Source organism: Aptenodytes patagonicus, chromosome 25, assembly GCF_965638725.1.
Source record: "Aptenodytes patagonicus chromosome 25, bAptPat1.pri.cur, whole genome shotgun sequence".
Taxonomy (NCBI): Eukaryota; Metazoa; Chordata; class Aves; order Sphenisciformes; family Spheniscidae; genus Aptenodytes; species Aptenodytes patagonicus.
This window is the reverse complement of record NC_134973.1, coordinates 1,548,314-1,572,380: the sequence shown is the minus strand read 5'-3', so window position 1 is coordinate 1,572,380 and position 24,067 is coordinate 1,548,314. Positions and strand designations below refer to the sequence as shown.

The 24,067-nt window shown below is 50.2% G+C and overlaps 1 protein-coding gene across 9 annotated transcripts; it reads right to left on the bottom strand.

Annotated features, from left to right (window-relative positions):
- Positions 1–1,032: 1,032 nt before the first annotated feature.
- On the bottom strand, positions 1,033–21,880 carry SCAMP4 (secretory carrier membrane protein 4). Of its 9 annotated transcripts, XM_076359175.1 has the most exons (9): positions 19,601–20,777; positions 19,186–19,510; positions 16,148–16,206; positions 15,643–15,701; positions 12,672–12,800; positions 9,375–9,531; positions 6,083–6,184; positions 4,986–5,103; positions 1,033–4,252 (listed from the first exon to the last, which is right to left on the bottom strand). In XM_076359175.1, exons 4-9 carry the CDS (start codon positions 15,647–15,649, stop codon positions 4,076–4,078), a joined length of 690 nt encoding a protein of 229 aa, XP_076215290.1. In that variant the 5' UTR covers positions 15,650–15,701; positions 16,148–16,206; positions 19,186–19,510; positions 19,601–20,777; the 3' UTR covers positions 1,033–4,075. The 9 variants fall into 9 exon arrangements, with proteins under 9 accessions (XP_076215290.1, XP_076215289.1, XP_076215287.1 ...); XM_076359174.1 differs by lacking the exons at positions 19,186–19,510; positions 19,601–20,777 and adding an exon at positions 21,833–21,880 and having other exon boundaries at positions 16,148–16,203; XM_076359172.1 differs by lacking the exons at positions 19,186–19,510; positions 19,601–20,777 and adding an exon at positions 21,833–21,867.
- Positions 21,881–24,067: the final 2,187 nt, after the last annotated feature.

Genomic DNA, 24,067 nt, shown 5'->3' with positions numbered 1-24,067 from the left:
GCCCCCGGGTGAAGAGCCCCCACCCCGACGCCAGGGACCCCCGAGACTTTTGGGGAGCTCCTCGGGGCGGGGGGCTGAGCTCGGCTGCACAACCACCCCCCCGTCCCCGCGCTTCGGGCTCGTTCCTGACGAACCTTGCCCCGTCCTCCTGCCGAGCCCCGGCTCTTGCGCAGGGAGCGCGGCGGAGGCGAACAACTCGTCTCTCCCAAGTGCCAAGGACCTGCCCTAGCAGCAGCTGGAGCAGGAGCTTAGAGCTGTGCCTTGTGCTCAGATTTTGAGGGCCTGGAGCAAGAATTTGAGCAAAAGCCGTTTCATCCTCGTGCTCAACCCATCACCGGCACAGCAGCGAGCGGCTGTAGGAAACCACTGCCGGTGAAAGCGAGATGCCGGTGGCTGGGCAGGGGGTACCTGGCACGAGGCTTTTGGAGATAAGGAAGGCATTGAGATTAGCAGATGTCGTACCAAGCAGCTGTGATGAAAACGGCTCTTTTAGGATTAAATATCCGCTACGGAGCGGAACTGGGGTATGTAGCCACAATACGGTAATTTGGGGCAATAAATTCAGCTACGTGCTAAATAGAGCAATTCAACTCACCTTCGCTGTCAAACGGCCCGTTTACTCCAGGGATAATGATCTCCCTCCGGCCAATAAACCAGAGAAGGCAGAAGCCAGCGCTGCAAGGGGCCGGTGCGAGTCTCTGGACAGCTAAGGAGAGCCCAGGAAAACAGACCTCGACCCCAGCGCTCGGGAGATGCGACTTTCTCACCCCCGCCCCCACCTCTGCTCTCCGTTCCCTTCGTTAGGAAAGGAGAATAATGGCAGCACCTTATCAGGCACCTGTAAGAGCACAAACCATAGCGTGCCACTCTCGCACCCACCCAGCAGAGGATGAGCTTCGTCCATAAACATGCTGCTCTTTTAAGGAAAAAAACAACATGTGGTGGGAGACTTTGGAGGAAAACAGAGATTTCGCCATTTCCCTCTGCCAGATAACTCCGGTTACCTAGGAACAGACACACTTCTCTAATGCGGCCAGTTCTTCTCATCAAGCACAGGATGAGCATTTATTGTCTTGTGATCAGGAGAAAAACGCAAACAAAAACCAGAGCTCCACAAGCGACGGGAAACATCGCGCACACACACGCCACGTGATGCCGAAGGAAACCAGGAGCCAGGCCCAGGTTAATGGTGTTAAGAAGTCTTAGAAATCTAATGTAAACATTTTAAAACATACAGAGTCGTCCCAAAAAAATAAGCCACGGTAGTTCAGGCAGCGTGTTGAGTCAACTTTCTGGAATTACGGTTTCTGGCATCGAAGAGGATGGAGGGGGGGGATGAGAGATGGCAGATCCCATCCAGAGAGGTTCGTTTAAGCTCTGTAGGGATCTCAAGCAGCGTATGCTAACGGGTCGCGATTTTGGTGTCTGGCTCCGACCGTTTTGGTGGGCAGGCTCCTAAGTACCCCTTCCCCTTGCATCAAGCATTTGCAACGTGAGTGAACGTGGGTGCTTCAAAACAGCCCCCCAGATTATCCAAGGGGGGGGGGGGGAGAAAGAGAAGCAGGATGCGGAGTCCCCGGCGATGCTTCTCCTCCTGGTTCCTTTGAAATCTCCAACCTGACACCCTAAAAAAGGACAGACACCAATCGCTTCTGAAAAATTTTGGCAAGAGGCTGAGGATGGCGAGGGGCAGGGCCGGGGGGAGCGTGGTACACAGGTGGACCATGTTCTGGCTTCCAAGTATGACAAACCTCGCATTCAGCCCCATTAACCTCCCCTCACTCCCCCGTAGTGCAATCGTATTTCCAGGGAGTTAATCGACAGGCAGTTCTTCTATCACTCTCCGATGGCAAGCGACAAAGAACACTTAAAATTACACTTGACACAAGACAAAGGCACCTAAAAGCTTGACAACGCGATCGGGTCGTGTTCTGTTAAGAAGGCTTCAAGCGTTCGTACTTACAAGCACATTGCACACTCGCAAGAAAAAAAAAAAACCCTCGTGTTCGGAGCACGTTAAATATCCCAAACCCAGGAAAAGGCTGGTTCTGCAGCAGGGCGTCAGTGTTGCTTGTAAACGGAAATTCAGGGAGGCTCTGCCCTCTGATTCATGTTTGCTTTCGCTTTGGCCCTAGTAACAAAGGTGTCATGCAGACTCCAAGCTGTACTTCACTTAGTATTTACAGTATGACACAGGAAAAGTTAATAGAGCAAATGGGAAGTTCTGCAGGGGCAATGCGGAAGGAAGAGTTCTCCTTCGTGAACTAATATTTTATTAGATAAGGCACATGTAGAGAGAGTTTTCAAAAGATCACTTGCAAATCAATTCCACCTAGCTAGGACAACCTCCCTGTCCCGTTCCAGGAGCCAATTTTGTTTTCCAGTTACTCAGTGTGAATTTGGAGTGACTCCACTTACACCGTAACACCTCTGGCATCCCATCCGCCAGCCTGCCAAGCCGGGCAGGCTCCGGGTCTGACCCACGGGGTGCCCAACACCTCCCAAGTCTCCGCAGCGGAGCTCTCCGTCCTTCACAGGATCATTGGCCGAAACTTTCAGAGCCGAAGACTTTGAACACTCACTCCCTATAAAAAATATTGGGAACTGACCTCCCAGTTTTGACAGGTTTGAAAAAAAAAATTCACAGCAGGCTGTTGAGGGAGAAGAAAAAACTGCAGCCTTTGCTGCTTGGATCGCTGTAGGACACGGGGGAATTGGATGGCTCAGGCTACAGAAGTCCTGACGTGCATGCACAGAATGGAGATGAACCACGAGACGGATGCTAGCTCTCAGGGAAAACAATCCCTCCCAACAGCTTTATCCTCCCTTTAGCTGATTCTTGGAAAAAGGCAAAAATCTCTCTGCTCGTACATGGAAGGAAAGTGCTGCTGGCTACACAAACGCAGTCCAGGTCTGCACAGCTAACGTCAGTTACGAGGACTAACAAGCTTTCCTTGGTCTACCAGACCCCACTGCAGAACGTTTGGATTTCAACTACATCGGTAGAAGGCAGAATTAAAACTATTCATTGTAACAGGATCACTCCCAAACCACACTGGGGCCCCAGCACCGAGATCAATAGTTATCTTGCACGTGGCTACCGGCTGGGAGCCCAGAAAAAAGGGTGTCCCAACAGGGCAAGGTGTGTCCCATGGGGCATTTCTTGGGTCAGCCGTATAAGTGGAAGTTGGCTCAGAGATCTCGTGCTGCCTACCTGTAACGGGGTGAGCATCACCCAGGGAGCCAGGCCCAAAGCCCAGTGTCAGCAAGCTTTTCAGTAGTTTCCAGTGGGCTTTGAATCAGGCTTTTAGCGAGCAATCGGTAACCAAATGAGATGAATCTGCACCTTTGAAGCCGACAGATCTGGCAAAAACGTTTGGCAGCAGGGAAAGCAAGACTTCCAGCATAACAACAGTCCTAGCCAGACAAATGAGGACTCTTGCGGACTTCACATCTGAACAACACTCACCCACAGCAAGCGCCGTTATCTAAAGGATTCTTCACCAGAGAGCGCAAGCAAATGAGGTTGTAGATTTTACAAATACCTTCGATATCACTAGTACCAAATAATTTAGGTGTTGCATTTCCCTTAGAGTGAAAAATTCCAGATTATTTATCCGGGAGAGTAAACACCGGTTGCTACTACTGCTCTGACTGCGTTTGTTACAGTTACAGACGACTGGGTGGTGTGCTGTGCATGTGATGAAAACTAAGCAGGGAGGCAGGAGAAGGAGCAGCCGTGGTAGTGTTCGCCGTCGTGGGGAAGCCTTTTTCACATACGGTCATGAGAAGATTCCCTCAAGCAAGGGCAGTGAACGGTTGGTTCTTCAGTCTGCAACGAGACAAATACTGGTAACTCAAGGCAAACAAAAAAACCTTCCGATAAGGCCGTGCAGTGCTCCGGAGGTGGCAAGGGCTGACAGCACATTATCTTCTGCAGTGATGAGGAGACAAAAACCAAAAAAGTCCCCAAGATGACTGGGGTGCTTGGGGAGGAATGCAAATGATCTTTTCAAATAACAATAATAAAAAGACCAAAAAGAAGAGAATCCAGGCAGTTTGCAGCTGTTGCTGCTTAAGGCCATTGGTTTCCCGGGGGATAGTTGGGCACTGTGGGATACTCTGGCAGGCTGTTCCCAGAAAAATTGCTGTACTGGGCCTCCCTGCTGGGGGGGTTCCTCCATGTGCCGCTGTTCCACTCGTCCTGAGCTTTCTGAAAGCTTCCACCAGCCCCTCGGTAGATTTTATGTACCTAATGGATGAAAGAGAGAACAAGAGGAAAGTCAGCAACAGGTACCCACACCTCTTCCTCAGAAGAGCTATAGTCACTTTGGTACTGGTTCGTGTATTTGTTTCTCTCTCTGTAAAGAGCTGTATTTCCAAGGAACAAAAGCACTAAAAATGTAATAATACAGTGATCAGAGGTGCAAACAGATAATATCAACCCAAGACCTGAACCCATTTCAGCCACACGTCTGGGATTCAGGCTGGGGATCCCACAGCAAGGCAGCCAACCCAGGCCAGCGGGCCGAAACCTCTGTAAAACTGACACTGCTGCTTCAGCGGGGCTTCTGTCTTCTCTCCTCCTCTACCATCAGTCTGCTGAAGCTTTCCAGACAGTCCTACCTCCAAATCCTTCTTTCTGCAGAGAACCGAGGACCGCTTCCCATCCTGCCACCCAGTCCCCACTGCAGGCCATCTCGAGGTGCTTCACCTGTACCATCAATGACCATCCCAGCGAGCAATGAAGCTTGCTTCGAGTGACGTAAAGGAACATCGCCACATCAAACGGTGACAACATCCAGCCCCAGCTGTCTTGTGTTATCTGGAGTTGTCTTCTAGATACTCTGAGAGACACCAACTGACTACACTATGAAACCTCTAAAAGCCGTGATGGCTTACAGTGGCTGCTGAGCTGCCTGTTCACATTTATTGCTATACAAAGTGCGGATACTCCAAGTCAGAGAGACATCTGAAGCACCTACCCTTAAAATGCAGATCAGCATTGCGACCGCTGACATTGTAAACATAATGGCAGGAAACAGCATAAACACAGCAGCTGCGACATTGGTGCTAAAGAAAGTAATGGCCGCCAACCATCCGCTGGAAGAAACAGAAAGAAAGAAAGAATATCATTACAGCTCTCTTTTTTAAGCGTCCTTATTATCAGAAAAACTGCTTACTCATACCCAGAAATTACAAGGCAGCTTTAAAGCTCTTGAAAATGAAAAGAACAATGGAGAAAATGGACAGAATTAAATGCAGCTCAGGCAGGTATTTCCCCAAGATCTCAAATCTCACTTGCCAGCATCCCTCGGCTAATCCAGTCTCAGACCTTCAGGGGACAGCCAGCTGCACAGACTTTGGGAAGAGAAGATTTATTCCCAAGGTGCTTTTGGTTGCGCAGAGGTTGTGCGTCTAGAGACCAGACCTGGGAACAGGGAACATGAGGGTCCTATGATTTACGCTGCATCTCTGTTCCTTTGATGGCAATAACCAGGTAGGGCAACTGGGGAGCATCAGCAGTTAAGAAAACAAAATGCTGTTCGGAGCGCTAGGACTTTCTATCATTGGTAGTTTCAGCAGGAAATTGCTCTCAAGTCTCTAGAGACAGAAAGTTAAAACGCCAAACAATTATAACATAACCAGGGACCGACACTAAAACGCTCCCATTTATTTTAGGACAACTCTCACAATACTTGCTCTATAGGCCAACAGTGAGTCATCGTGCACTGCTCACCATGTGCTGCGAATACTTTGAGGGCAATGCTAAGAGAGGATCAGATGAATCTTGAAACTGGCTGGTTAAACGGTAAAAAGAAATGGACATTGTGGGAAGGTGCTAAAAAGAACAAGCGGGTGAGGATATCCGACTTCTGCCAATACAGCAGTGAAAACAGAACTGTGTACTCCAAGAGCAGATATAATTATGCCACAGAGGAAAACAAAAAGCTTCTTCCGCTCCACCCTGTACAGACTCCCACCAGTTTCTCAAAAGTTCATGGAAACAGCCCATAGCCTGAAACTCTCAGGCATGGGAGCCGAGTGCTCAGCTGTAAGACTGTAGGAGCATCCTGCTTACCAAGCTCCCCATCCGGAGAAACCAATCGCCTGCAGGATCGTGAGAATAAACTGTGCGCCAAAGATGAAGAAAAAGGCCATAAAATTAAACGAGCTGTCCGACCTGTGAAGGAAGAGAGGATGTTAGGGGGAGACTGGCACCTCGCGTTACTTCACACTGATGTTTGACCCCATCACGTACAAACCCTCGAATGTGGTATCTCAGAAGAGATCCCTCTACAGCTATGCACTTTGAAGGCTACTCCTCTTTCCCTGGCAGTGAAAGCACGCAGATCCATGAATCATCAGCGCCTAACCTCTTCCAATAGGCCCGGCTCCTGCAATTCCTCTACCAAAGTAATTGCCTGATGATGACACACGAGGAGCGGCAGTCTCCTGCAGAACAGAGTGCCTGAATCGTTTGTCTGACCAAACATCTGAAGACAGCACAGCCCGACACCTGTGCAGCTCAGCCACTGGCAAGTAGGCACAAGAGGGCCTGAACGCTTGCAGGCAGAGTTTGCCCATATGCTAAAAGTGATTGCTGAGCATGAGAATTCCAGCTGGGAACATCTCAGCGGCTGCTCGTCATCACGCTTACACGCCCACGGTTAATAATCCGGCACTGGGACATAACAGGAGGAAAAACAGCCACAAGAGAAGCGGGTGGTACCCTGTCCGGGGAAATGCAGAAGCATGCTTTCGCATCTTTGTGGGCTCCACATCTCCAGGATGCACAGGTCGAGAGGGTCCTGAATATGTGAGGTCCTTTAATTTATGCAGGTATAATAGACATCATGAATATGATCCCAAACAAGAAGGCTGAACAGACCAGGTACGTTCACGATCTCTCCGTCATGGGTGCACTGGGGCACAGCACTGTCTTGCCCGAGTTTTGGCTCTGCCACAGAACTGCAGCAGAACATCTTCATCTCATTAAACCAGCTACGTCGATGAGCCAGCCTTTCACTGTGAGCCCAGGCACATCTAAAACTCCCCAAACTATCATTTTTAATGATACAAATGATTCCCATTCTCTCAGGAACTCAAAGGGTCCATGATTTACAGAAGAGATTTACAAAAAACACTTCAGTTGCCTATGAGGCATCTTGGTGCAAGGGGGAGTTTACAAAAGAGCCCCAGTCACTCCCAGCTTCTGCTCAAACCCTGAAAGCATTTTAATGTTTATTATTTTAATTATTATTATTTTAATGCTTATTAGTATTATAATTCTAGCCCTAATGCCTAGAGAGGAGATGAGGGAGGCAGGACCCCAGGCTCTGGAGAGGTCAATGCTGTGGACCCTGGCTAGTCCGAGACAAGTGGAAAAGCCTCCGGCCAGACCCCTGCCGCTCTGTGCCGCGTGTTAGTACAGTTATCTTTCGTCTTCCAAAAGATGGCCACGGAGATGCTGTGAAAGAAACTTGCCATCCCCGAGTATCCTCACGATCCCACCCTTCAAATATCACCTCAGAGTACAGCCATGTGAAAGAAATACTTTAAACACAGACTGTTCACAGTAGTGCCTATCATAATCCAATTAACAAGGATTAGGCTCGAAGTTGAGCCTTCAAACAGACTCTTGCAACTACGACCTGAAAGGGCTGGAGGAGTCTTCATTTGAAAGGATCTGTGGGAATTAGTGGGGATACACAGAAAAGGTGATTTCTGATCCAGCTTTCTGGTGCAGATTTGCAACAGCTTTGCCCTAGCGCCAAAGCTCTGCAGGCTAATTTAATTTTGGATGCAGATGTAGGTTTTAGGAAAGCATCTTCGCAGTACCTGATGCCAATATTGAAGGGTTGCCTCTTCCCAGAACAAGCACAGCAAGTGGGTCTGACCTTGCTTTCTTGAATCACGACTAGCTGCAATCCCACAAGAAACAGTGCTGCCCCACTGCAGTGTTTTTCAAGCCTCTTCTACAAACTGATGTTAAAGTCAGTGATCTGTGGGCTTGCCAGTCCGTTCCCTAGGGCTTATTCTTTTTTTAACTGTAGAAGCCTTTACACAGAGTAACCTCGGGGACCTTTCAGTATTCAGTTGCATAAACACATACAAACAACATTAAAGAAATAATTAGAAATGGTCCTTGTGAAGCCCAGAGGAGGTCAACGGGGAGGAGTAATTTTTCCCAGACTTCAGAATGGAAACTGCTCTTTGAACAGAGCTCTAGCCGGCACTCGGAGGCCCTCGGGCTTCTGAACTAGGGATGGAGACAAAACCCCAGCCCCAGAGGGCAAGAGTTCAGAGCTAGTATTTTCATGTCTTTTAAAACTTTCCAATGAATCCAACCCAGCGGCCTTCCATTTCCATCAGAAATAATCCTCCCCTGTACTCCATGATGTAGTCACTGATGTTTTAAGTACCACCAGTGCGTTAACTGCCCAGCGCTGTTAGTATACAAAGCGTAAACTCGGAAGAGCATTTAAACAACTAATTTAGCATGTGCTAAATAGATAGGACCCCCCTGCCAACTCCCATTTCTATCAGCTGCTTTTGCTGTTATCTAAACCAACTCATCACAGAATCTGGTGAATCATCAAAATCCAGAATATTCTGGTAACAGGGAACCAGAGCGAGCTTCACCTTCAGAGTCAAATCCCTGACTGGTGTGTGGGGTCTGCTGGTGACCCGCAGCGTGACACTGGGCAGGTCCCTCCCTCCTCTGTGCCCCCTCTCCCTGCGTCAGGCTGGAAACTGCTCGGGACCTTCACAGCTCTGACAAGCGTTATGCATTAATGTCTGAATAACGCCTCGTGATCCACAGCAAGCATGAGCAAATGCAAAATATTATTAATTAAAGTGAAAATGTAGGATGGCTTTAAATATTTGTGGAGTTTCAGAAGGACTCGCTCCAGGGAACTGCTTTTATCTAAAAAGCAAAGCAGCCAAGCTCTCAAGTATCTAGAGACAAAAAACAGAAGAGTTCTCAAAAACTAGTAACTTAATAGTCTTCCATCAAAATAAGCCTCAATGAAGCTTTACCAAATTACTATCTATCTAAATGCTATACTGATATGAGGGTGCTGCTAAGCTTGAGATATTTAAGTAAAATATGAATTTCATCCTCATGGAAGTGGCAAACTACTCGCTGCTGCTCACCTCCAATCCTAGGCGGGTGACCCTCAGTCCTACCTCTAGTATTTATAAGTAGCCACATTCTTCTCCATTTCCAAAGTAAACAAGACATTCAGACATCAAGTCCTTGGTCTTTATCCCAGACAAAGAGATCTCCATAGGAGCACTCCCCAGTAACAACACATCTCTCTCCCAGAGGAAACGGAAACAAAACCGCCTCATGGGCTTCTACTTACCGAAAGGCTTTGTACGCAGGTCGGAACCAGCAGACGTAGCCGCAGGGACTGAAGAGGATAAGCCAGAGGATGGCCAAACCAAAATTGACCCCATAGCCTCCTCCGATCCACCACGCCAGGCATGCAATTATATTCACTACTAGTGTGGCGCAATAAACTGTAAAGAGGGCAGAGGAAAGAACATGAGGCTGTGCAGTTTCACGTCTTCATGCAAAAAGGAAACAAACACCCGGTATTATAACAGGAAGGGTCCGCGCTGCACTGGGAGACTCAAGCCCAATGATGCAGCCGCCCCAAGCGAGTCGCAGGTTCCTGCGTGACCCCAGGAGCCGGCAGGACAGACACATCCATCTCCAGAGGGAGCGCTGCAGCAGAGGGACGAGGAAACTCTTTTGGGACCTGCCAAAGGAGGGAGAGCTGGGTAGCAACTGGTGTGACCAATGCAAGACTCAGGCCAGTATTATGATGAATCACAAGCAAGGTTCAATTCCCATTTGTAGCAAAACCCCTTCATGAGGAGAGGGCTGTAAAACACTGCCCTGCACCCAGCCTCGATACGACTTTGGTCTCCGTGCTTGCTGAGGCTGCCTCAGGAGCTATTACAGAGCCAGCACAGCGCCTTGCAGGCTCTCTCTCTCTCTCTTTGCTTCCCTGGGCCTCCGAGGAAGCCTGGAAGTTAGCTTCAGGGCTTGTAAGTGCTGCCTTGAGTGACGGGATAAGCAAACTCCAATTAAGCTGAGAACATGGGACCACAGGGGTGGCTTAAAGGCCTTTTCGCATCCCTGTTCCTGCCACTTGGATAAAAAGGAACAGTTGACAACGGCCCCCAGAGCGCACCAGTGCTGCGCTAAGTAGACGTGCATGAAGTGACGCTGCTCCCCCCTTTCCCTGAAGCTCAACATCACCGCAAAGGGGGGCTGCACACTTCCTAGCTTTCGCAGGCTGAGCTCAGTCCCCATGCCAGGGGCTCCCCGCTTCCCTCCACGCGCTCCCCTCAATACTCCAGGGACTCCCTGCAGCTGTCCTTGCATCCCCCCAGGCTCTGCCAGTCTCGAAGAGGCTTAGCCCAATTACAAGCTCCTATTTTGGAAAACAGGTGGTAAATCTTAAAAAACTCAGCGGTAACCTGTATCAATTAGCACAGATAAAGAGAAATGAGAAGGCAGAGGGTCCAAACACAAAAGACCCTTCAGTACTGCCTGGTGATGAGCTCACAGTAACACTTTGGACCCTGGCCTCATTTATTCAGTCAAAATTAAATCCCTGAATTTCTCTTCACCCGTGGTAAGTGAACATGCCCTGCCCATTCCTTTCTTCACTACATGCGGTGGCTCTGCAGCACGCCTGCACATCACTGGCTTGGTCCTCTGATGCCCGACGCCAGGCTGGCCTCTCCTTCCGACTCTTCTCTTTCCTCCTCTTGGCACAGAACCACCTGCCTTCATGCAGCCCGGGGGCTGCTAAACAACTACAAAAGTTTTGTGGTCATAAAATACTACTGACAACACAGCTGGGAGAATCTAGCATGGAAAGCATCCGAACCCAGCTGCCGCTTCTGACATACAAATTACATGAGAGTTAAAATAAAACATTGTTTTACTACAAAGAAAATTTCTTCTGCGTAGCTAACAACAAGGCTTTATACGCAATGGTTTGGATGTATCTTAATATTGGGGGGGAAGAAAGAATTTTCATTATTTAAATTTCATTTATACGGTCATTAGCTGTACTTGCCCAAATGTTTATTTTCAGAAGTCATTTATTCTCCAAAAGTTACTTAATAAAAAAAAAACCCAACCAAAACCAGCAAGCCAAGAGCACCGATAGAGTTTTAAGGAACTTCTGGTTCTCCCTGCGCATCAGGTAGGAGTTTGCTCTCCAGTAGTGGGAGCTCTGGTACAGGTTTCCTCAAATCACCATCCACCTTAATAAAACGTTCACATCCAATTAAAGTCATGAGCATTCAACCTTCTAACAATGACTTTTGTGTATCTATTTTTAACACCGGCCTTTTCTTGTTTACCGCCTTCCCTCCATGCGTGTGTCTCTCTCCATCCCATCCCAAAAAGTCGGGGAGACCCCAGAAGAAAAGTGCACTGCAGATGGAAGTTTAAAACTCCTGGTGAAAATGTCGGGCCTCCTCGGCCAGGCCTAGAGGAGTTGCCCAAACGGCTGGCACCTTTCCAGCCTGCCATTAACTTGAATGAGGGGCGCTTTGTTTCGGAAGAGTCGCAGACAAAGGCAGCTTTACAGCATGCAACGTTTAACCAGCTAGTCTGAAGGGACAAGCAGTTTCTTCAGGCAAGAAAATTACAGAGCTCATTTCAGCATCTCTAAATAACGAAAGGACAATGGAGTGATAGATTATGCTATTATTTATGCACACAAATCTCTCTCATACACACATCCCATGCATCTGGAATAAAAGCCATGCCACCAAATGCATATCTGGCAGAAAACAAGCTTTCCTTCAGTGAGAAGGGTAAATAGGATGACAAGCATTTGGGGGAAAAAAGATAAGCAAGGCAAAAAGATTTTTAATCTTCCAAAGCATTCCCCGTGGTTCTCTAGGCCTGCCACACCATTTTTCATCCGATTTCATTCCTTGGAGAAGAATGGTCGATTTTCATTACTGGCTTTTGAATGGCTAAGCCAGGCAGCACAAGCCCAGAGCCAGGAGGTCTGTTCATACAGAATATCAGCAAATCACCAGCTGTGACCAAGAGGATCAGCACCCTCCTCCAGCAGGATGGGGAACGTTTTGCGGGCTATGGATAGCTAAGGAAGAGACGGCGTACGGCTAGAAGACACTGCTTCAGCTGGGAAGGGAAATCTGTGGCTGGCACAAACAAGGGGGAATTTTAGCCTTCCTATAGCGAAGTGGGGAGACAGGTAGCAAGCAAACGAGCCACATTTATTTTCTTGCCTAAAATTCTCCTATTCATCTTAGTTTAGGTGAATTGGGAATTACTTTAAGAGGGCTATTTTGGGGAGTAAAACATCACTTGACATTAATAAAGGTATCAAGTGCGGTCTGCTTTTTTTCTCCTCAAATTTACTAATAGACTTTTCTAGCACTGATACTCTCTCCTTTCTTCAACAGCAGCTCTGCGGCAAAGATTCAAGGCACAGCAGCTTAAAATTTGGACATAAAGTTATATTACAGTATTCTAAGATGAATCATCGTTTCTCATCAGCTAATTGCAGTCAAAACTTTAAAGTGTGTAAGTAATTGAGACCTATGTTTTTTCACTACACACATACGTTTTCCCAGCACAGGTTTCTTATTCAACTTACAGATCCATACGTGGTAGATTCTCTTCACCAGAGACTGATAATCGATGGGAATTTCATCAGCAAAATTCTGGTAGAAACACGGTTTCAGAGGGATAAACTTGGGGAGCGGTGGGAAGTTATTCACCTTTTCTACAATGCAGAACACAGATATTAGCTGAATGCAGAAACATTCTCATACGGCTGAACAAGTGCAATATCCTCCACACCTTCCCAATACGCACCCGTGGAGCCCTAGGTCGAGGGGACTCACAAGAATCAAAAGAGAAAACCATCGCCAGCTCTGGCCATTCACGTTACTCACTGCAGTGCGTTCATCCCCACCCCAGACACCAAACATCTTGTTCTCCTTCCTCAGCAGTGGACACGATATTTAAACTAGCACATGCCAGGCTTAGAGCGAGGAATAGAAACGAGCTAATAAGCGACACGTGGATTTGATACCTTTAGACATCAGTGTAAAGTTGTGCAAAAGGCGCCGCAAGACAAAAAAAACCCTTAAAATAAGCTCCAGGACGAGGTTGCCCAGGAAGGGGGGAGAGGCCAGCAACATCTGGGGGAAACAGGCTGCACAGAGGTTTTTAGTTACAACCTCCGAGAAAACCAAAGCAAGAGGAAAGGCTGGCGATTGTCCAGACAAGCAGATTTACCTTCAGACACGAGCTCTGAGTAGGTGGGCTTGCTGGCGCACGGATCAGGCCTTAGGACCTGTAGTAGATACGTCCCTGTGACAGTAAGGAAGGGTGCCTTTGGAAAGCATCTCTCAAACTGGAATTTAGTACTCGGATATCATCCAGTTCAGAGAAGGCAAGTCAGATGTCAGGGATGATTTTGTTGTGACAAGACTCACGAAGGTACCCTTTTTTCTTGAAAAGTCAAGTTTTTCCTGTAAGGTTAAGCCCCAGCAAAAAAAAAAAAGGCAAAAAAAAAAAAAAAGCTTTGCATTCAGATACAATAAATCAGCAAATGCTGACAAAAGCGATATGGTGAAGAAAACCTTACATTGAGAAGAAACTATGTTTTAAAATCAAGTAATTAAATGCCTAAATCCTCTGCATTTCAGCCGCTGTCAGCTTCTAAACAGACGCGCAGATTTGTCTGTGTATATGTGTGTGCCTGGATGTGCGTTTCTACATGTTTGGGAATGTCTGCTCTTGCCTTCCAGTGCTGATTAAAGTTTGATTCCAGGGCATTGTGACTAATTGTCTCTAGTCCACTTCAGCCCCAGTAAACAGAATTAAAAACAACCAGAGGAAGAGATGAAGAATGTCCTGGGAAAACCTCCAAATGGCACAGAAGACGAGAGGAAATGTCTGAACAAGAACTGTCAGCACAAGAGTTCCCCTCCTCTTGCCATTATCTCTGTGTGAGAAGACATTTTGCAGGAGCAGCTTCTTAGCTTCATTTGAAGGTTGGCAGGGAAGAGTCTAAAGCTGTAAGCCATGCTTTAGGAAAGAAAAGGCTTTACTTCATGCAAAGGAAAGGCATATTTTCACGCAGAAAATATGGTGAGGATAACGCCCACTGTGAGTACCTCAGAATTAAATATGGAGTCATGTCTGAAGTCACCAGCCCAACTTGACTTTTCAGCAGACTTTTCATTATAAAAACAAACATTGTCTTCCACCCCTCCTCACCCATCTCCTCTAAATGCATTTTACATTAATCCAGATGCCCTCTAAAGCTGGTATTAGTTACTGGTTAACACTGCTGACCCCATCACATGTAGTGCTGATGTCCCACGGCTGCTTTCAAGGTCTATAGGAATTTGGACTTCTTAGCACTAATTTTTTTGTTTGCTATAAACCCCTAATGGGCTTTCTCCTGGATAGTCTGTCTCAGCAGCCTACAAAAGGACATAACAACGCTGGATCAAAGGAGAGGAAGGGGGCAGAGCTTTTAAAGCTAAAGAGACAGCTCTCTAGGGAAGTCAATGAGACCAAGATTAACCAACCACAGTAAAAGCAGGTTCTCTAACAATCTTTTTTTTTTTGAGGGATAAGGAAAATTTTGTTCTGTCCCTCTTCAACAGCCGAAGCTGCAGCTAGTTACTTTGGTTCTGCTCTCTTCCATTTTCTCTCTCTTACAGTACAGATCTGTCACGGGCAATAGAGCTGCTGCCAGCCTCTAGTGCAGAAGTCCCAAATGATGGGGCCAAAACCAACTGGCCTGCTGGGCACCAGCCACTGCAGTCTGTCATTTTTCAAGCTCACAAAATGCTCCAAGTACTTCCGCAACTGTGCGCTGGGTACACAAAGATCGGGATTACACCTCTCCTCTGTTGCTGCCCAGCTGCAAGCAGCCAGATGACCACTTTTTCCCACCCAGAGACCCTGCAGTTTTCAATTGTTCCGGGTTACTTCCAAGAACAGACAAAAGAAATCAAATGAAAATACCCCCTTTCATGCCTGACTGCATAGCTTGGAGCGCTACAGCACTCCATCAAGGCTAGGATCAACACATTAGGTCAGCAAGCACAACCCGTGCTTTCAAAAACCAAACTGTATTACCAATGAACAGCAGCTGTATGCAAGTCCCGGACTTTCTCTTATCTTAAAAAAGTTGGGAGGAATTTTGTTACTAATTTCACTACAAGTAAAATTAAGACGTATTAATATCAATAGTACAGCTAGGAACGCTGTGGAAAGCTGTTTAGCCTCTGTAAGGAAGAAATTATTCTCATGTGCTTTTTTGTGAATAAATTCCACCCTCATAAAACTTTCGAACAAGTCACACCTGAGCCTTTGTTGCTAGAACAGTAACCTCAGCTGACAAATCTACAGTGGATGCAGCGTAAAAGTGAATGTGACCAAGGCAAGAAAAGAGAAGTAGCTGAAGAGCTTTAGGGATCATCAAGATCTCAGGAAGGGACGCACGTCGCATACCTGATGCATTACAGCCATCACAGCATACTGAAAAACATTCTCTGCAACCATTCTTCTCCCTACATTGCCGTATTTTGAGGTGCTCTTACCTGCCATTTCTATTACGAGTGTTCCCTGGTGAAGTTTCAGACAGATAGCAACAGATCTACTGGAGAAAGAAAATCAGGTCAGCACACGTCACTAACCAGCACCCAAAGAATCTCCTGGAATCGGGAGTATCTCCGGTACGGTGTGGGACAGACTGCGAGCCCGGGGTTCCCACTACAAACTACTCGTCTCCAAGTGCCCAAAGCAGGCACGCTGGAACCTTACAGAAAGGATCACAATTTCTCCTCGTACATACGAAGCTCCACATGAGATATGGTAATATCTCATTCAGCACAACCCCACTGTCAACCACTTTTAAGGCTTGTATTATTCAGCAGCAAACGAATGTGCTCTTAGCGGTACCTGGCAAAGGCTGAGGATGCATGGAGAGCCGCTGCCAGAACGTGTGCACCTCCCAGCCGCAGCCAGACAACGGGCTGAGACAGACAGCTCTGGTTGGGACCCAGCAAAGCACATACGGCAGAAGAGAAATTTGTACAAGCTCACCAGACTTAATGCCTCATTTAGGTGTTGAGCTCCTGGCTCGCTGTGGACCTTCCCAGCTGCTGAAACAAACAGATAGTCACTGTTAGCTGGGAAGTAAACTGCTGTTAAAAAAAAAAAAATCAGCTAGTACACAAAACCCAACATCCCTCATTATTTTAATAATTCTGCACAACCCTTCTTAAAACGCAGATTCGTTCTTCCTGTTACCGCCATTGAACGTGACCGTAACTCTGGAAGAATCAAATCCTGCAAAGTTGACTCCGTGTCAGCCGTGTTGCTGATTTTGGCAGAACTGATCACACAGATGAAAGCCGCAGAGAGGTCTGTGCTGAGCTTTGATTCTGCCCCTTCTTCTTTAAGGATAAAAACACCGTGTGCCCCTACCTGCAAATCCTAGAATGGAAACACAGAATACCACAAAACAACCCTCTAAAGCAGCACTGCGGGGTCTGACAAGAGTCATCAAGAATGAAGGAAGTCTAGACTAAAAACTGCCCCTACAAAAACACAACAAACACCACAGGCTGCTGCCGGCACCGACAGCAACTGCAGCACCGAGGTCAGAATAGCTGCGTTGTAGCCAAAGCCCTCGGGATTTACAGCAGCTCATTTCCCTTTTCTGCACCTCTGTGCTGTCCTCCTGCGTGCCCCGTGTATGGTCTGGAGGTTGCAGAGTTTACACTGGCGCAATTATTTTGTTGGGGTTGCATTCACTTTCCTTTTTAATTGAGCTACTCTAGCACAGTCCTTGGTGGAGACGACGGCACTCTGCTAAGAAGCGGGACCTGTACAGGCAGCTTATTCCTCCTGTACGTAGAGATGCAGTTATATACAAGCCTAACTATGTCTACATTGAGGAGAACGTATTATTTTGCTTGTACCAGTCTAAAGAAAGCAACAGAGTGTGGACAGGAAAGCTATGTCAGTCGAGAGCTGCTCAGGGCTGGGACTCCCTGGTTAACGGCTCGCACAAGGGGCCCCGTCGCAGCTGAAGCCTCCGGGCTTTCCCACAATACAGACATTACCCAGTGTCTGACCAGAGTTTCATAACTTATGATTTAGAAATGGAAGCATTTTGCTTTGCCTTTTTTAAATGTGGAATAGAAAATAAAGTGTGAAGACAGTTAAGAATACAGTTAAAACTTCACCCCACCCATTTGCAGCTGCTCCCAGCTGAGATCTGTAAATTTTGGGGGAAGAGCAAACGACACAGGAACACCAGTTACGCTAACGCACAAAGAGAAAAGAATCCTTCACCGAAAGATGAGCAAACGAGTAAGGTCCTTCTTCAGAAGGGGATTATTTAGTTCATGTACTTCAGTGCCAGTGTCTTACAGCTGCAGAGCGGTGGGAGGCGTCAGTCTGTCCACTGGAAAAGGGACCAGAAGGAAAGACTGAGGGACACATTCCTGGCTTGACGGGGCCATCGTGGCCAAACAGTAGTTCTCCTGTGCCCTCCCTTGTCAGGGAGACAAACGTGGTGCTGTTGAGTGGCTTTAACTCAAATAAATAAATAAAAAACCAGAGAAAGCAGCATTCTGGTGATCCGCTCCCTCCTCACCTTACCCAGTTATTCTCATTTACCTGCTCATTTCCTAATAAATCTCAGCCACGGTTTAATGCTTTGAAGGCGGGGTACATTATCATGTAAAGAAGCTATGACTGAATAGTCCTCTCTTCAGCAACCTTTGCTTTTATGAGTAATCTCACAGAAGTTCCTGGGACAACAACTGTAATTTCCCTACAGAAAGACGTGTTTTGGAACCGCAAAGCGGCATTAAGAATATTTCTTTCTGCAAGGACAAGCGCATATGACCAAGTTTTACACTGAATAATCAGTTCCTGAAATGCGTTGACCTTCCACTGGCTCAGCTGCACCGAGACTCCGGCCCAGCTCCCACCGAAAGGAAAGGGAGCTTTCCCCCACGGACACCTACGGCAGCAAGCTCAAACCTTTCGTGGGCACGAACTCAGACTCCAGGATCCAACCCGATGATATTTTTGTTCAGTGCTCCGAGATACACTTGCACAGGATTCGCTGTTTTCATACCTCCCCAGCTCACCGCTTAACTTGGGATATGTTATCTTGAGATAACAGGCCTCAGACGTACAGTCAGGGAAAAATCTTGTGTCTAACAAGTGATGACGTTGCTCAGCTCGGATGGCCAGTGACTAAAGCTGCTTTAGGGGGAAAATTTCACTGTGCAGCCTAAACTTCCTCACGTCTAGCTCCAGTTGCGAGATCCTGGCACAAAGAAATAGATTCGCAGCAAAAACAGATAAACCAGGTACATGAACGGGTATCGTCCAACCACGTGTGAATTTGTGCAAGATAACACCACATATAAATAAGCTCTCTATTCACCGGAACATTTTCAGTTTAATTGGGAATAGACAAAACCCAACATCCTGCACTCCACTGCAGAGATTTCTTCATATATAATCCACTATTTGTGGAGGGAGGAAAAAAAAACCGCACACGCGAAGGAAACCACAGTGTGAAGTGAACTTCCTTTTTCCACTGTGCTCATCCGCGGTCAATGAATAACTCCAAAGTTTACAGTCCAACGCACGTAACTCACAAGAGCCCACTGGAGACAGCCGGGGCTTTTCTTCACCAGTGTTTCAAAGACAAAAATGCCCTGTGCCATTTTAAGAGACAGCATTTTCCTTTTAAACCAAGACACGTATGCAAGCAGCACTGTTTTTCCAGGCGGACAACACCACGATTACTTTGAATGTGACTTTAGTGTGAAACACGTTTCACCGTCTCAGATTAGGGAAAATTTTGTGAAGGAATACCTGCGGCGATCTGCTTGAGGCACACTGTATGACTGTATGTATGTTACTGTTTAGTCCCCTTGTTTATTCTGCCTGTATTACAGTAAATAATTTTAAAAGTTTCAGTTCTTTCTCTCTACTCCTTTCTCCAAAAAGAGAGAAGGGCGGTAGGGGAAATAATAAAGGACAGGCCAAAAGAGGAGTGCTGACAGGGAGGTGGGAGAGCTGAACTCATTCCTGCTTTGCCATAAACCCACCTGGTGACCTGGGGCAAGTCCCCTAAGACCAGATTCACAGGACACCGGCTCCTCTCGTGCCATCCGCAGATGTCCCAGCCAAACCCAGCAGAGCCTGACATCGTAACCTTTCCAGCCAGCAAAATTCACCAGCTTCTGAAGTCTTGCTTTAGGATATTTTCTGTACTGCTTTTATATTTTCATTCCGATACGATGACTGTAGCGAGGCTAAGAGCTTCTACGCAGATCTGTACTCAAGGGTTTAATCTAGAGCACTTTGCCAAAAGCAAATCGAGGGGCAGGATCCGTACATAACAGCAACGGCAGAAGAACTTGCCAACACTCCCTCGTAAGACAATGATTTAATGATTAGAGCACAAGTGGAATGAGAAGACCTGGGCACAACGCTCATCTCCTGAAAGTGGTTCAAGCTTACCCCTCTGGTGAGGGCTATCACCAGAGACCAGGCTTTCGGAAGTCACTTCACGCTGCAAGCCAGCAGACCCCAGACATTTCAGAAGAGTAAATGGCCTAAAAGCAAGGGCACCCCGCAGGGATCTGGGAGACGTGGATTTGAAACCACCAGGCTTGGCAGGGAATCGGTGCAGCCTCCAGTGTTCCCGAGACAAGCGAATGCCTTGCTCGTATGCCTCTCCAGTTGCATTTAAAAAGAAAGTGGTGACTCTGCACTGGTTTTAAGAGAAAAGGCTGGTTTTGAGTCTCATTCAGATGCCCAACTCTTATCAGGAGCTTCCCAGAGAGCCCAAGGCAGCAGAGGTCACTCTGCAAGGCACCAAAACGCTTGGCTCAGCTTTATGAGCCTAGACTTTATATAGCTGATACAGTTTGTATTCGATAGCGTTTCCCCTCCCTGCTGCACGCTGCCAACCCTCACAGAGTGGGACGCTGCCCCTTCGGCGACGCCAGCGCAACACTTGCAGGGCCATGCTTCAAATTAGATGAGGCAACAAAACCAGCCAAAAAAGTAATTCCAAAGGCCACCCAGCACGACCAGTGAGAATGGGGAAACTGGTTACGGCAGCACTGCCGCTGAGAAAACGCACAGGGAACATTAAAGTTAGCAAGGGTTAGCCTCCTCCCACGTCAGTCTGACAGACGGCTCCAAGTTACCGGAGCCTCTTGGGGATGCCTGGCTGTACGGGGCATTTTGCTGCCCCTTCTCCCCCTCATCTCCCATCCTGGAACGGATGAGAAAGCACAATCGGAAGCAATTCCCCTCAGGTCTCTCCCAGCCCGTTTACACAGCCGTATCTACTGCCGCAGCAGATGGGCAGAAGCCTTAACTTAGGTACTACGGAACCCACAGCAGACAAATACTGACTTCGGTACGACCGCTTCCAGAAGCAAAGCTCGGCCGCTCAGGGGCAGAACCGCAGAAGGCTCAAGAGGAAGACAGAAAGCACAGAAACACGCGTGTTCAGGGCACAAGCCTATTCCACCGCTTGTCACCTGCTCGGACAGGCCTCACGTAGAAGACCTGGGCTGCAGACAGTAGCAACAACATTAGCTGGCGCAGAATAGCACTAAAAAGCAGATAAATTAATCCATCAGTTACCCGCTTAATTTCTAAGCTACTGCTCTCTTCATCACAGGGTCAGATAAGAGTTTCTTGAGCTAGTTAATGCTCACCAAAAAACTGAGCCAGAGAGGGGGAAATAAGATGACAATGTCCATCTGCTGCCTCTATCAAGGGCAGTACATGAAAGGGCCGTTACACAAACCACGCACGTCGAAAAGCTTCACCCTCGCTCCTCACAGTCCCTGGAGAACCACTTACGTGAACCTCCCCAGCAGGAGCCGCGCAGCCGGCCTGTGCTCACCCTGCCCTGAGCACACCGGCCTCATCCCCTCGGCCTGCCCTGCGCTCCCCCGGGAGCCCCCGAGCGCCGGCCCTGGCAGATGTGTCCCAGCCGGCCGGCCCCACACGGCCAGGGCAGAAAGCAGCCGTGAGAGGCAAATTACCGAGCGCCCCTCGGGGAGGGGACGGAGGGCGCAGCCGGGGTGCTCGCAGTCCCCGGGGGGACGGGAGCAGCCTCGACACACCTGCCACCGTGCTCCGGGGGGGGGCACGGGACCCCCCCCCCCGCCCTCCGCCGGGGCTGTCTCCAGCACCGCCCGCACAGGCTGCCCCCGATAGCTGCTCCCGCCGGAGCTGACCCCAATCCCTCCCCCACGCCAGGGCTGTCCCCGATTCCTCCCCACACACGCGCCATCCCCCCAGACCTGTCCCCAATACTTCCCCGAGCACAGGCTCCCCCGACACCCCCTCCCCCGCCGCCCCCCCCCGCTACCCCCATCGCTGTTGTCCCCAGGGCTGTCCCCGTCCCCCCTCCCCGGGCAGGCCCCGTTACACCCCCAGGGCTGAGGCAGCCCTGTCACGCCCCCCCGAACCCCCTGGGCCGGCCCCGCTGCACCGCGAGTCCCCGAGGCCGCCCGCGCTCCCTCCCGACCCCCAGCTCCCCCCCCATTCCTCCCCCGAGCCTGCCCCCTCCGGCCCCCAGCCCAGCCCCAGCCCCAGCCCCAGCCCCGTCCCGCTGCCCGCTGCCCGCTGCCCGCTGCCCGCTGCCCCCTGCCCCCTGCCCCCTGCCCCGGCCTGGCCCCGTCCCCCCCGCAGCCGCGGCCCCGGCCCGCCGCTCACCGTGCCCACCTCAAGGCCGGAGCCCCGCTCCTCCGAGACCGCCGCGGGGCGCGCTGGGAAAGAGAGTCCCGCCAATGGCCGCCGCCGCGGCGCTCCCGGCGTCGTGGACTACACTTCCCAGTGTGCATCGCGGCACCCCCTCCCATCGCTCGTCACGTGAGGGGCCAGCCGGCCACGGGGCGTGGGCTGGGGCGCGGATGACTCCGCTACGGGGGCCGAGAGGGACAGAAATGTCGGGGCGGGAGGCGCGCAGGGGCCTCGGCCTGGCCCCCGCCCCCGTCCCCGTCCCCGTCCCCGTCCCCGTCCCCGCCGGGGGGGCTTTGCCGCACCGAGGGGGTGGGTTTGTCACAGCCCGTCCGTTCTCCAGACGGGTGCGTGGATGGCCCCTGAGGGGCGGAGGCGCCTCAGCGGTGGCGCCGGGGCCGAGGAGAGGCCCCCCACGGACGGGGAGCTGCGGACGGCAAGGCGCAGCCCTGCACGGGCCCGGGCCCGGGCCCCCCCCCCCCCCCCCCAACCCCCCCCTCGCCCTGACCCCGGCATAACTGTCAAAAACCCCAGCGCTGAGGCACCCGCCGCCCTCGGCGCCAGCGGTGCTGCCCGCCCGCGCAGGCCGCGGGCCTCCGTCTCGGGATCGTTCTCTTCTCCCGACGGCCGGAGCGGGTTTGGGACGGGGACGGGGAGCGGGGGGCTTCGTGCCGTGCCCCTCCCTGGCAGCACCCTGCAGAGGAGACACCAGCGACGGAGCCGCTTCGGAGGCCCCTGTCTCCCAAAAGCCTTGCGGCATCCAGCTGCCGGCTGGGCCCCTCCGCGGGTCGCCGGGGTTTCGTTGCTGGGTTAGTTTACGAGGGTTGACGGGCGACGGCTGGATTCGGGACCCCGGGGCGGCGCGTGGTCATCGAGCAGGCCGCTCTTCGCAACATCCGTCATTAACTGCCGGTTTCGCTTCTGAACAGGTCGGGGGGGAAATCGTCGTCGGCAACAGCGCAGCAGGTGCCCGGTGCTTGGGCGACTTGCCCCCTTCTGCGGTTCAGCGGAACGGGGCGGCGAGGGTGGAACAGACCAGCCGCTCGGAGGTCTCTGCGCTGGCAGCCGTGTACCGGGAAGCCCCTACCCCAGCCACGCTGACGGCTGGATTTACGCCCTTTCCGGATTTATACCCTTTCCTTTGGTTCCATAGCTCCTTAACTCCTTATTCACGCTACGTTAGACTCCTTCGCATAGGTACCAGTCCATCTCCAAGGTCCCAGCTCTATAAATGCTGTTAAGTCGGCCGTATATAAACCCTACTCTACTTTAAAAACGTCTACAAGCCCTGGGGCTGCGGTTTCTGTAAACGCAGCACTCCCAGCTCCTGGCTGCCTGATTCAGACTCGTCCCTCGTAACACTTGGCTGAGCAAACGCTGAGGCCTTCGCACCCCTAATCTGCAAAGTTCCCCGAAAATGCAGGTCTTGGGGCTCATTGCTCGCGTTCGGCCCCTGCTTTAGGCGGGCTGCCCCCCTGGGCTGGGGCTGGCTCCCCAAAGCGGGCACAGGCAGCGCCACCGGCTGCGGTATTTGCCAGCTGGGCAAATATTTTTGGGGAGGGGAGGATCAAGCCTCCTGCTTCCATTGATCTCTAGATCGGATCACGGACATGCAGGGAATATTTTAGCTATAAACCAGTAGAGGTCCCTCCGCCCCAGTAAATCCAGTAAATCCAAGAGGGGGGGGAGTGCTTACTGGGGGAAGGGGCGGCAGAGCCCAGGGATGGGGACACCCGGCATCCGGGTCACCCTCGTACCGGCAGCTCCTGCCCTGGCTGTGCCCCGCGTGGGACAGACACGCTCGGGCAGCCGCGTCCTGCCGCCTCTTGCTGAAGGTGTTTGGGCTTCCAGGGGCCCCCTGAACCCGTCTTCCGCTGGCTCCCGCGGGCTGCGGATGTCAACGCTCCTCTCGCCAGTTCCCAGCATCTCCCCTGGAACTGAAAGGCAGTTTCTCCTAAAAGTGTTTTGTTTAAAGAGTAGCTCTTTGCAAGGAGTTTTTTAACTAATTTCCCATGCTTTGTTTATTTCCCCCCCCCCAAAAAAAAATGAAGAAACGTGATTTTTGTGGAAAAAGACATCTTTTTAAAAAGGAAAACCAAATAAACGTGCCAGTGTGCGGCAGCTTGGCGGGGCCATGGGCTGCTACGCCCGCATCGCTGCCGCAGCTCCGGCTGGTCCCTGCGTGCTCCCGCAGTCCCGGCCGCCCCAGCTCGGCTCCCT

Bases quoted from the DNA above. Each gene is read 5' to 3' on its own strand.
- SCAMP4 (XM_076359174.1), bottom strand. The intron at 5,104-6,082 runs GTAAGCAGGATG...TGTTTCTTCCAG, and splicing joins TTCTCCGGATGGGGAGCTTG to CGGATGGTTGGCGGCCATTA. The intron at 4,253-4,985 runs GTAGGTGCTTCA...TTCATCCATTAG, and splicing joins TGCTGATCTGCATTTTAAGG to GTACATAAAATCTACCGAGG.